At 45.7% G+C, this 12,731-nt stretch overlaps 1 protein-coding gene across 2 annotated transcripts in view; it reads left to right on the top strand.

Annotated features, from left to right (window-relative positions):
* Positions 1-12,214, top strand: part of TENT4A (terminal nucleotidyltransferase 4A) — a 42,962-nt gene extending 30,748 nt beyond the window's left edge. Inside the window, exons 7-13 of one of the 2 annotated variants that reach the window (XM_017545992.2) lie at positions 1,088-1,301; positions 3,300-3,426; positions 4,756-4,856; positions 5,536-5,708; positions 6,230-6,388; positions 8,089-8,253; positions 9,925-12,214. In XM_017545992.2, coding sequence (XP_017401481.1) covers positions 1,088-1,301; positions 3,300-3,426; positions 4,756-4,856; positions 5,536-5,708; positions 6,230-6,388; positions 8,089-8,253; positions 9,925-10,119 — 1,134 coding nt within the window. In that variant the 3' untranslated portion in view covers positions 10,120-12,214. The remainder of the gene's footprint in view (positions 1-1,087; positions 1,302-3,299; positions 3,427-4,755; positions 4,857-5,535; positions 5,709-6,229; positions 6,389-8,088; positions 8,254-9,924) is intronic. The other variant, XM_017545993.2, reaches the window with a different exon arrangement.
* Positions 12,215-12,731: the final 517 nt, after the last annotated feature.

Genomic DNA, 12,731 nt, shown 5'->3' with positions numbered 1-12,731 from the left:
AGGGGAAGAGGCCCATCCTGGCACCAGACAGGCTTTTGGATATGTGATTATGGCTAAAAGACAAGGAATAAGGAAGGGAATAAAGGTGAGGCCAGAATCGGAATCCTCTTGTGTGGTGGAAGCATGCAGATAACTCCAGGATTCTTCTGAACCCTAAAAACATTTGTAGGCTTTTGAGCTGTAGCTTCTCCTGGCACTCTGTGTTACAAATATTTTCGAGCACTGTGCTTCTCTGAGGGCTTTCTCTCATGTGGCCTTGACCATCCCTTTCTAGTTGGCACTGTACGATAACAATTCTCTGTGATGGTGATGGCCATCTCTGCATGATCCAGCAAGGGGCCAGGCACCACACATGGCTACTGAGTATTGCAGTGTGGCCAGTGAGAGCAACAGGCTGGATTTTTAAATAATTTGTTTAAATTCATTTAAATAGATGTGTGGGCCATGCAGGTCTGGACAGCTGAGAGGTGTGGTGGACAGTGGTTTAGCTGGGAACAAGCCCAGTGCCTGCTTTTGAAGATGGTGTGGCACTGAACTGAGAGTGGTGCTGATGTGTGTGACAAGCAGGATGGAAGCTTGTTCTGAATATTATGACACAATACTAATTACCTGTACACGGCTGAAATCAGTCCTTTCACTTTCCGGTTTTATGTGATACTGCAATACTGTTTGGTCTAACACTGACCCCTGTTGGTTGTACTTCAGCATAACAAAATTAGGATGATGAGAATCTGAAATTACATCTGCCATCCGGGTGACTAGGATTTGCAGAATGTGATCAACTTATTTGCCATGATTTGGCAACTGTGGTTAATCAGTTATCTGTGTTTGCAGGAAGTTTGCTGTATGGATTACCAATTTCAAAAATTAAACTACAGTAAAATTCAGATTAGGCTGTTGTATTCCTTTTGAACACTCCTCATTGAAGAGGCTGCTGTTCAGGCTTCCTCGTGGTGCTGGTGAATGAGTGGGTGCCACTCACTGGTGTTTCCTGGAAGAGGCTGCTAGACAAAGGACTTTGTTGCATGCTATTTTCTTTAGAACATGCCATGAATCCGTACAACTTGTGGGTGCATTGCTTTTACAGTTGCATCCAAGAATTGATGCCCGGAGAGCTGATGAAAACCTTGGAATGCTTCTTGTAGAATTTTTTGAACTCTATGGAAGAAATTTTAATTACTTGAAAACCGGTATTAGAATCAAAGAAGGAGGTGCCTATATTGCCAAAGAAGAGATCATGAAAGCCATGACCAGTGGGTACAGACCGTCGATGCTGTGCATTGAGGACCCCCTGCTGCCGGGTAAGGGCACCTCCATCTGCACTGCTGGGAGCCAGGCCAGCCTTGGGGGTGTGCTGGTGACAGGGGGCGGTGTTGGGGCCCTAAGAGCCCCGGGCAGTTCATTTGCTGTTGATGCAGGTTTCGCTTATACTAAAAAATTAGTAATGATACTTTCAGAAATCCTTATTTAATGCTTCTAATTAACTTTTGTCTTTTCCACTGTTTACAGTCTATATTTAAGCAGAATTAAGGAAACTTTTTCATTCTGGTTATAGAAGTATTACATATTCACCTCAACCATTTGTTTCACAGAAATATGTAATACGGAAAAACGTTGGATGCCACCGTCTCCTCTCATTTGGACATGTATTTCTCCACTTTTTCCCTAGATGGATATTCATTTGTATTATTGCCATCTTGTTGAATGTATCCCACAACATAGACACGTTTGTCACTTGGCTTTTGACTTAATGCTTACCCTCGACCCTTTCCTGTGTGTGTAGGTTGCATTTTGTTGTGAGGATTGCCACATGGAAGAGTCTGAGGCTGGGCGCCAGACTTCCTGGTTTTATTCCCATTGGTGTATTTAAGAATGTGTATGTTCCCATTGCTTTGTTGACAGGCTTTTAAAATCTTGGCCTATCTGATAAAACCATGTGTTATGCTTTTTCATACACATTTCTTTAATGGTTAGTGGGTTAAACATATTGTTATTTATGAATTCCATGAATGTTGATTGAGCGTCTGTTAGGTGAGATACCATTCTTATGTTGGTGATAAAATCAGTGACAGGTGACAGAATAGGTGGTGGAGAGCCCAGCTGCAAGTGCATGGCCCTGGGCCTTCTCCTCCGTGTGGCTCCGTGTGCTGTCCGCCCGGTTGCTGGCTGCCCTCTCCTGCTGTGTGCAAGACCTGTGTGTGTGTCAGGGAAGCCTTTCTTGTCTTACATGCCGTATTTTTTCCAGTTTGTTGTTTGCATTTGAATTTTTTTTATTCAGCTCCTGTACATATTTTTAAAAACCCTCAGATTTAATGGTTACTTTTGTTTTATGGCTTCTGGGATGTGAGATTTATTTATTTCCTAAAACTCATCTCAAGAAAACTGTTGTGTTTTGTGTTTGTAGGTGGTGTGATTTATGCAGGCTCGCGAGTGGTTTTCTTGGTAGCACAGTATGGCAGTGTCTTGTCCATCTTTTTGTTGGAGACATTTCCATTGTTTTCAAGTGTCTGCTGAAAAGTACTCAAAAAACAGACCCACATAATCAGTGAGATATGATAAATCTAGAAAAGATAAAATTCCAGTACTTAGAATATATGTCCTTTAAAAAAGTTCATACTTAACCTGATTGTGAAGAATGAGTTCTATGTAAATTAAAATTCCAAACAGTGCTTTTCTTATGAAAATTAAGCTCTTGAGTGGCTTCCTTGATGACTTCTGTGACAGCTTCCTTTGATGTGCTGTCCCAGTTTTCCACACATGAGCATTCACGTTCCATTCTAAAGGATTTCCTTCCTGCAGGTTCCAGTAGTGTTGATTGAGTTGTGATGCCCTCAACTCAAGTGTGAGCTGACCTTTCTCCCTGTCCTGTTGGGGCACTGTGAGGCCCCCTGATTCTCAGATTCACGATCACATTGGGTCGGTGCTGCTAATCTGCACAGTGGTAGCCTTTGGCTTCCTTGTGTTTCTGCCACCTGGAGAGTTGGCTTTTTGTGAGCTTGCTCCACCTGTGAATGGTAGCTGCCTCCTTGGGGTGGACCATGACCACATAGGCGATGGTGATGCAGACCAGATCCCTTGGCACTCACAGACTGCCCTGTGCCATGGTGATTAACCGGGCACTTGGCCAGTGCCGATTGCCATGTGTGCCCATGGTATTTGCTTATCTGGGCTTTGCTGGTAGGATCTGGAAGAGTTTCAGTTATGAGGACCTGCTTTAGAGTAACTTGTATGAGAAGATCCAAAACGTGTGGATGATGGTGTGCACGTGGGGAGAGTCTGACACATCCTTTCCGCTGCAGGGAATGACGTTGGCCGGAGCTCCTATGGCGCCATGCAGGTGAAGCAGGTCTTCGACTACGCCTACATAGTGCTCAGCCACGCCGTGTCGCCGCTGGCCAGGTCCTATCCAAACAGAGACGCTGAAAGGTAATGGGTTGCCTGTCTGTCGGCTCAGTGCACCTGTGGGCCGGTAGTTACCCATTTTCTTGTCATTTACCTCCATGAAATTTATGAAGGGATGTTCTGTCATATTTCAGTAAAATTTGGAAATGTTGGTGAAGGGAGGCCTTCTAGGAATGTGGGATGGTGTGTGGGATTCATCCATGGTTGAGAGTTGAAAGTTCCTTTTTCTTTAAGACAGAGTCTTGCTCTGTTGCCCAGGCTGGAGTTGGAGTGTAGTAGTGCCATCTTGGCTAACTATAACCTCCGCCTCCCTGGTTCAGGCGATTCTCATGCCTCAGTCTCCTGAATAGCTGGAATTACAGGCGCCACCACTACGCCTGGCTATTGTTTTTGAATTTGTAGTAGAAACAGGGTTTCACCATGTTGGCAAGGCAGGTCTTGAACTTGCAACCTCAGGTGATCTGCCCACCTCCACCTCCCTGTTGGGATTACAGGCGTGAGCCATTGTGCCCAGCTGAAAATTTGTTTTTTGGAGATTTGACATTTTCTTCAGGGTCTTTTGTTTTGAGGAGGTGATTTCTGGCTTTTAAAACTTTGGAATATGATGCTTTTTCTCTAGGGAGCCTTCAAATCATAAACATGAATGTATCTGAGCACCCAGTCCCTGCCATCTTCTCTTATGTACACTCATCCCTTGTTCCACATTTTGGGGCATTTTTAAAGTCCCAAAATGTAGCCAGAAGTATTTACTTCTGACCTAGATCATGCTGTGGTGGTGGAGGTGGTGGGATTGCAGCGGGTAGGTGATGAGGTAGGAATGGGAAGGAAGAGTAACAATGTCGACAGTGGAAGTGGAAACGGTTTGATAGTTGTTCCATGGTGGATGATGGAATAAACAGATTTTGAGGCTTGGCTCAGCAGCTGCTGCAGGCGCTGGTGGTGCTGGAGCTCTGTGTGTTCCTGAGCCGCTGTCTGTTCGCTGTTTTCAGGCGGAGCTCTGGGCCTCATGTACGGCGCTTGTCTCGGTACCGTGTCTCCATTCTCGCCTGTGCAGTGGGAAGTGGGAAGTGAAATGTCAGCACAGTGTGATCATCGTGGGCGGGAGGGCCACGCTCCCCTGCTTAGAGCTGCATTTCACAGTGGTCTTCTTAGGTAGATGTAGTGCGATCCCAGGGTATGCTTGAGTTGAATCATTAGAAGTCATATGTATTTGTAAACGTATTTTAACTGCTTTCCTACTGTCCTTCACCTAGCGAGGTGATCTTTTAGGGGTGTAAGGTAGTGCTCAGGAGCGGCCCTCAGCTCCCTGACACCTGTTATACTCTGTTGATCTCCAACAATGTCCCTTTGCAGTACTTTAGGAAGAATCATCAAAGTAACTCAGGAGGTGATTGACTACCGGAGGTGGATCAAAGAGAAGTGGGGCAGCAAAGCCCACCCATCGCCAGGGCTGGGTGAGAGATTAATTCATTTGTATTCTTCCTAACCACTCACTGGCATGTTCATGCAGAAGTGTCTCTTTATTCCTTTGTGGTAAATTGGTCAAATTAAGAAAATAGCTAGTTTTTCTGATGAGCATTAATTAAAAACATTATAAGATCTAGAGCAGCACTGTCCAGTAGAAACGGTGTAATGCATGCCACACATAGAATTTCAAAGCTTCTAAGGCTGTGTCAAAAATGAGAAAGAAACAGGTGAAATAATTTTAATGTATTTTATTCAACTAAATTAAAAATACTACATTTCAACATGTAATCAGCATAAAAATTATTGAGATATTTTATAGCTGTTTTTTGTACTAAGTCTTTGAAATCCAGTGTGTATTTATTTGTACTTAGAGTACATCCTAATTAGGTTGCTAAATTTTCATTAAAAATACTTGGTCTAGATTTAGATTTTAGAAAGTTCATAATTGAAGATGATTTATATATTCTCAAGTTGTTACAAAGATGTTTAATGTTTTCCAGTAACTAATTGAATGTAATTTTTAAAATTAAGCAAAACCTGATGCTGGGTTTGTCGGTCACGTTAGCAGCCTTCCCGGCTCAGCAGTCCCCATGACTGATGCTGCCCAGGTGGTGCCACACCACAGTTCTCAGGAGTTACTAACCAAGGCTTTGTTTTCCCTCACAGACAACAGGATCAAGATCAAAGAGCGAATAGCCACTTGCAATGGGGAGCAGACGCAGAGCCGGGAGCCCGAGTCCCCCTATGGCCAGCGCTTGACTTTGTCGCTCTCCAGCCCCCAGCTCCTGTCTTCGGGCTCCTCGGCCTCCTCTGTGTCTTCACTTTCTGGGAGTGATGTTGTGAGTGCCCTCCCCTCCTCCGTGTGTCTGTTGGACAGTTTGTGTCTCTGGTAAATGTCCATAGCAGCAAGCTTGAAATTTCCCCCATAGTTTTGCTCAGGTTTTGTTTCTGTGTATGTGTGTGTCGGGGGGCACCCTGTGATGTCTGCACCAGGCTTCCTTTCCCCCACCACGAACCTTGAGAACCTGTCTTTGTGGCTCATGTGGCTGTCAAGGGCAGCCATCCTTTTCACAGTTGAACTACAGTGGGCTCTCTCGAATAGTTTTAAAAAATTTATTTGGAGATTTTTTTTTTTAATCTAAATCCAAGTATCTCTTCTGTATTTCCTTTAACATTCTTTTTCAGTTTTGAAATTACTTGAAGGAAGTCTGGTTAGATTTGGACTGCCTGTTCAGAATCTAGACTTACTTGAATAACCTTTCATAACCAGCCTGGAGCAGGCATTTCTTTTCATAGCTTTAAGGAAGTAGTAGTGTACCTTTGTGGGACAGCTCTTACTGTTTTTTGTACTGGGTTCAAGGATTCAGACACACCGCCCTGCACAACGCCCAGTGTTTACCAGTTCAGTCTGCAAGCGCCAGCTCCTCTCATGGCCGGCTTACCCACCGCCTTGCCAATGCCCAGTGGCAAACCTCAGCCCACCACTTCCAGAACATTGATCATGACAACCAACAATCAGGTACGTGGCCCTTTTAGTGCCTCCCTGGTGCAGCCTCTGGGAACAGCAACTGAGCTGTGATATGCACTAGAGGAGATTGGTGGACTTTGACTTAGAAGAATAACTTTTTGAGTCTTCTGTAGGTTGGCCATTGCTATCTTGCTCTCGGAAATCCTCTCTTTTTTGTGGTATTGAGATCCGCCATGTACAGTTTCAGCAGCGAGACTTTGGTTCTTGAGTGCTGCCGTGGCTTTTCACAGGGGCCAGGTCAGCTGCCTTCCTGCGCGTTTCCTCACTGCCCAGCATGAGACCACTGTCTTGGGTCATCTTGAGAGAGCGACTCAGCTGTGGCCCACTTAGCCGGGTGCCAGGCAGCACCACACACTTGTTCTGCTCCCCTCTTAGAATCTCAATGTTGAGACTTTTTAAAAGTTTTAATGTAAAATTATTAGACTTTTTAAATGTTTTTAATTAGGCAAAATTTCTAAGGCTTTTTCTGTTAGAATATGTTGTCTGTTTTTAAAATTTAGATAAAGTTAGAAATCTAAAGGAGAATTTCGCAAATACTAAATTTTGTCTCTACTTCAACTTATGTATCAGTTGAACATGTGTGGGTATAAAACCTAACATGTTAATTGACAGAGTAAAACCATTTTCTGAAATGTGGGGTATAATCTGAGCATAAAACAATGTAGGTACACACGAAAGTATTTTGACTCATTTCTTGGAGCTTTGCACTTGCTCTGAAGACATTCTCAGGATCCACCCTGAGACTAGCGGAGCTTCTGGAATGCTGGCTCTGTAATGGCCCACAGAGTTGATGAACAGAACCAGCCACGGCCCAGCCAGACACCGTAATGTGTCCTGCAAGCCTCTCATTGCTGCATAAGTGTACAATTATGAGGCAATTATTTACAATCTGAAAATGAATTCTACCACAGATAAACTTGCTTGCCTTTTTATGGTCACCATGTTGGCTCTGACGTCCTCGGCTGAATGTCACAAAGGTGTTTGTTTTAACCACCCACAAGCCGTGGGGCCTCGAGAGCCCAGCGTGGCAGCTGAGCTACAGAACCACACTCCGCTGCTGCGTGGGTGGTTCAAGTGTGGAGTCTAGGGACGCTGAGGGTTTATAGGTATTTCAGAAGACACTTGGCCATAGTTGCTCTCCAGACGTTGCTGGAGTAAATGCATAGGATGCCAAGATGCAGCCAGGTCAGTGCTGCAAGTCTGAGAAAAAGGGATTCTCCTTAGCGTGTCTGCTGCTGACAGTAACAGGGGATGCAGACACAGAAGTCCCCCAGGACCTAGACAGCAGACAGGGAAGGAATTGCCGACCGCCCCATGGCCCATCAGGCTCTCATCCCTGGGTTCAGCCTGTGAGTAGGAGATTCACCACGGGGCTCTTTCCAGAGATCTGAGTGACAGTTGTTATTCTGGTGACTCTAATGTTTTGAATCGTTTGATCTTCAGTGAGTTTTAAACTTTATGACTTGGATTACTGGCCATACTTTATATTGCAATTGCTGTTTCAGAACATAAGATATTTCCAATTCAAAGCACAATATTGTTAAGTTATAGTCAAACAGCCTGCTTTATGGAGCCCACATACAGCTGTGGTATTTACGAGCTGCCCTTGGTGGTGCTGAGCTTTTAGAACATGGACGGTTTTCTTCTGATTGGTTTGGTACCCATGGCTGTCTCTGTCGTTTTGTTCCTAGACCAGGTTTACTATACCTCCACCGACCCTAGGGGTTGCTCCTGCTCCCTGCAGACAAGCTGGTGTCGAAGGAACTGCGTCTCTGAAAGCCGTCCACCACATGTCTTCCCCGGCCCTTCCCTCGGCATCCCCCAACCCGCTTTCCAGCCCTCATCTGTATCATAAGGTACAGCCCTATCCCAGCGCGGTCACCTGCCCAAGCTACCACGTGAGAGGGAGCGCGGAATGTTTTCTCCTCCAAAGAGAATTCCAGAGAGATGATTTGAAAATGGAATTGGCTTTCTTGTCATTCAGCCTCATGTTTGCTTTCCTTTCCAAACAGAACTTTAAAAAGTTAAATTATTTTAAGATGTAATGTATAGTTGGTTGCCACAAACATCTCTTAATTCCTCTGTTGAACTGATTAGCATAAAACTGAACTTTAAGGTTCAAAACGAAGATGTTTCTTTTCCCATTTATATACTTCATTTATATGCTAAATACCTTGGTTTTCAAGAAACAAATGATAAAACCAAGAGCAGATCTTGCCATGATGTCCCATGTATGCTGCTGTCATTCCCACATTGCCTGATCCTCACCCGGGGTGGGAGCAAGTGTCAGGGTGGGCAAAGCTGTGTGCTGAGCCTCAGTGGTGCCCTGGCATGCCTGCCCTGTGGCTCTTCTCAAGTCCAGCTGTGTGCATGGAGAAAACAGGTCGTATTAAGTCCCTGTAGTCCTGAAGTACCTGAACGACTGGGAGAGCCATGATGAGGGTCTTCCAGGTCGGCCCCCATCGTGCCTCATATTCCCTCGGACTCTGTGGGTGCTTGGTGTTTTCATCGATGTCCACACTTCTTACTCTGCTCAGCTCCTCCTTTGCTTGTTACTTCTATTTTACCAGTAAGTTTTCTATTTTTGAGGCTTGCCGCCTTGGCTCTGTATCATATGATGATTGTTTTTAGGAGTTAAGTAATAGAACATTTCTTGGATTTATCCATCCTTGATAGACACATTCAGGGTGAAAGAACAACTGAGCACAAGGGCCCGCCATGGCATTTTGGCTCTCCTTTCCTTACCTCTTCCTGCTGTTTGTCGTGCACTGAGGCTTCCGTGAAGCTTCAGTCTGCTTGGCCGGGGACTTTGCAGTGCAGGGGATGTACTTTGGGTGCAGCCGAAGCACAGGCTGCTGAGAGTGAGCGCACCAGGCCCTGGCACGTGCGACTTGCTCTGTTTTTTCTAGAAGGTCACAGTTGGGGGAAGAACATGACAGGGACCTTCTTTCTTTTTTTTTGGAGACAGAATCTCACTCTATCCCCCCGGCTGGAGTGCAGTGGTGTGCTCTCGGCTCACTGCAACCTCTGCCTCCCGGGTTCAAGCAATTCTTATGCCTTGGCCTCCCAAGTAGCTGGAATTACAGGTACCTGCCTTCACACTCAGCTAATTTTGTATTTTTAGTAGAGACTGGGTTTCGCCATGTTGGCCAGGCTGGTCTCGTGCTCCTGACCTCAAGTGATCTGCTTGCCTCGGCCTCCCAAAGTGCTGGAATTACAGGTGTGAGCCACCGGCACCCAACCAGGGACCTTCTTTCTTCTGTGGATAAGTAGAACAAGTTAGAAGTGAGGTTCTACTGAATTTGGGTGGTTCGATCCTGGCACATCGTTCTTGCCTTCAGTCAGTCGCAGAATGGGAAGAATGCTTTTCTCTGATGGAAGAGGTGGGAAGTCCCAGAGGCAGGCGTCCCTCCCTCCTCCCTGCGTAACATCATCTCGGTGCCTAATGTGCTCACTGCCCGAGGACATGGCCATTGTGCCTGGTGTCTGTGTCTGGCTCCAACACCGCTGTCTCTCTCTTTCTCCAGCAGCACAACGGCATGAAACTGTCCATGAAGGGCTCTCACGGCCACACCCAAGGCGGCGGCTACAGCTCTGTGGGTAGTGGAGGTGTGCGGCCCCCTGTGGGCAACAGGGGACACCACCAGTATAACCGCACTGGCTGGAGGAGGAAAAAACACACACACACGCGGGACAGTCTGCCCGTGAGCCTCAGCAGATAATGGCTCCTGGCTATGTCAGCCTCCCCCACCCCTCCGCAGACTGCCCCACGGCCTCGGCCACCAGCAGGGGAACCGAGACCAGCACCCCGCACGTCAGCCGGGCTTGCGGCACGCCCGCCGCTGATCACTCTGCATGTTTCTTTGTGTGGTGGTCGCGTCCATCTTCAAGAACAGCTCGTTGTGCTCATCTGTGAAGCCTTATTAAACGTGGACGTTGTTTTCTGCCTTCCCAGGATTCTTCATTCAGTGCCGAGGCAGGTCGGGCTCAGGAACTGCAGGGACGTGAACATGCACTTGCGGTTTTGCAGTAGCCGTGTCTGTTCCTTCACAGTTTGGTATTTTCATTTCCTGTTTGTCAAAGCAGCAGAGGAGATCAAACCCCGTTCGTGTGTCTTCCCTCCATGGAGAGGCTTGGGAGGTCATTGTTTTACTGCCCTCACATTTTGTTTGAAATTTCAGAACTGTTTTTCTATGTAAATATTGAAAACTTATGATTTGTGCAATAACTCAGATATTTTTTATTTAATTTCATATTTTCACATAAGTTATATTTAAGGGAGGAGGGAATTTTTTTTAAACAAGCTTAGGTCCTTTCCCGAGCTGCATTTTCTAAGTTGGGTCATCGTGTCGGCTGGTTGTCTGACGAGCATCGTTACAAACACCTTGATGAGGAGTTTGGGGTTTTATTTTGATGTCTTTTCTTTTGGTCGGAAGTGAGTGAAGGAGCCGGGGCGCCCGGATGGTTTTCCGGAGGACTCGCTCCGCAGCCACCTGATGACTGTCCGTGGCCCTGCTGTTGGGCCTCAGGCCGCTGTCTTGCTCTGACCACAGAGTTTTAATGTTTTGGTTTTCAGTTCTTTTAAACTGGACAACAAATCCAGCATTTCAAGTGCCAGAATTATAACTTTCTAAGGAGTGAAGGGTTGTCACAATATAAAATCTTTAGGAAAACGTGAACTGGAAAATGCTTCGGTCAGTTTTAGTGACGTAGCCTGTGATGATGGGTCTGGTGACTATTATTGCGGACCATGGTACCCAGTTTTAGGAATGTGGAGAAAGGAATTCTGTTGATTCCGTTGAGGAATCTGTAGCGTATGCATTCGTTCTGTTAAGAGCAAATCTAGGAGAAGTGCTTCAGCTGCCCAGTGCGCCGTGGGGAGTGTTTTCATGGATCGTGTCGCAGGAGAGCACAGCCCAGGGTTGGGGCCGGACTGCTGGCGCCCGACGTCGGAAGCATACAGGTATACTATGCAAGTGTATTCTGCCACAACAACCACTGTCTTTGTTACCTTTTTTTGAACAAGAATATATCCATCCTGCCTAACCCTGAGTTTGTGGAGTACCACAGTTGTCCTGGGAGTTGGTTGCGTCTTGTAGGCCATCTAACTTCCTGTTTGTAAAACGGGGGTCTGGTCTTGCTAAACACTACAGGTAGGTTGGTCTTTGAAGTCCACTAGTGGAGAATGTCGAGACAAGATACTTCTTACCATGACACCTGATGGATGTGCAGCAGTGGGAGTTATAGATTGATCTCTGAATGTGATGGACGCCCAGCAAGGACAAGCTTTCAGATGTCTGCGGTCTGCCCTTTTGAAGCAGGACTGGCTCACTCTGTCATTGGAGCTGTCAGCTGCGACTGCAGGTTCGCTAGGCGGCATTCCAGAATAGAGTAGCACACTGCATCTGCAGTTCTCAATGACCGAAAGTTATCAAAAATATTTAAAATATTTAAATTGTGAACCTATTGATAAAGAATATTTATAAAACTGATCTGTAGGCCTGTACTAATCTCTACACATTAGCAATATTGACTGTAAACCCACATTACGGAAACCACTACGGGGCCGGCGGGGAGTGTCCCGTGGGGTGTGCATTTTAAAGCTCGATTCATAGACCCAGGTACCACGTTCCATTTCCGTCATGGTGAAGCAGATGAATTGGCCTGGCTACCACTGTGGTCGCGTGCTACAGGTTTGACAAAAAGATATCATGTTTCGATTTTTTTGTGTGTGGACAACAATATGGAAGCTAAAATTGACATATTTTTATGTAAAGTTTTTCTATTCTTTGATTTTTAATAAACTTTGGAAACCAATTTTGTGTTTGTGTTCAAGTATATGCTTTCAAGGGTAAGAGTGGCTTCTACATTTTCAGGTTTCAATTTCTAAATGAGGGCAATGCTTTAGCCATTTTAAGATTCAGAAGAAGGCAGATGATCCCAGTCCTATAAAGCAAGTTGTGGCAGCGAGATTGTGTTATCACTGATAAAGTAGGAGGAGGTAAAAATACAGAAATTAGCCAGGCGTGGTGGCTGACACCTGTAATCCTAGCTACCCGGGAGGCTGAAGCATGAGAATTTGCTTGAATCTGGGGGGGGTGGAGGTTGCAGTGAACTGAGACCACACCACTGCACTCCAGCCTGGGCAACAGAGTGAGACCCTTTCTCAAAAAAAGTGGGTGAAGGTTCTAGGCTTTGCATAAGACCTATATAACAGTAACAGAAACTTGCTGTCTCTGTCTTCACATTCTGATGCTAACAGGAATTCAGTAAAACCGTTTAAATGATTCTTATATGCGGTTTTTGGACATAGTATCACATACGCGGGGGCGGG

The sequence above is a fragment of the Cebus imitator genome, unplaced genomic scaffold (assembly GCF_001604975.1).
Source record: "Cebus imitator isolate Cc_AM_T3 unplaced genomic scaffold, Cebus_imitator-1.0 Scaffold185, whole genome shotgun sequence".
In the NCBI taxonomy this organism is placed as follows: Eukaryota; Metazoa; Chordata; class Mammalia; order Primates; family Cebidae; genus Cebus; species Cebus imitator.
This window is presented reverse-complemented; position numbering and strand designations above follow the sequence as displayed.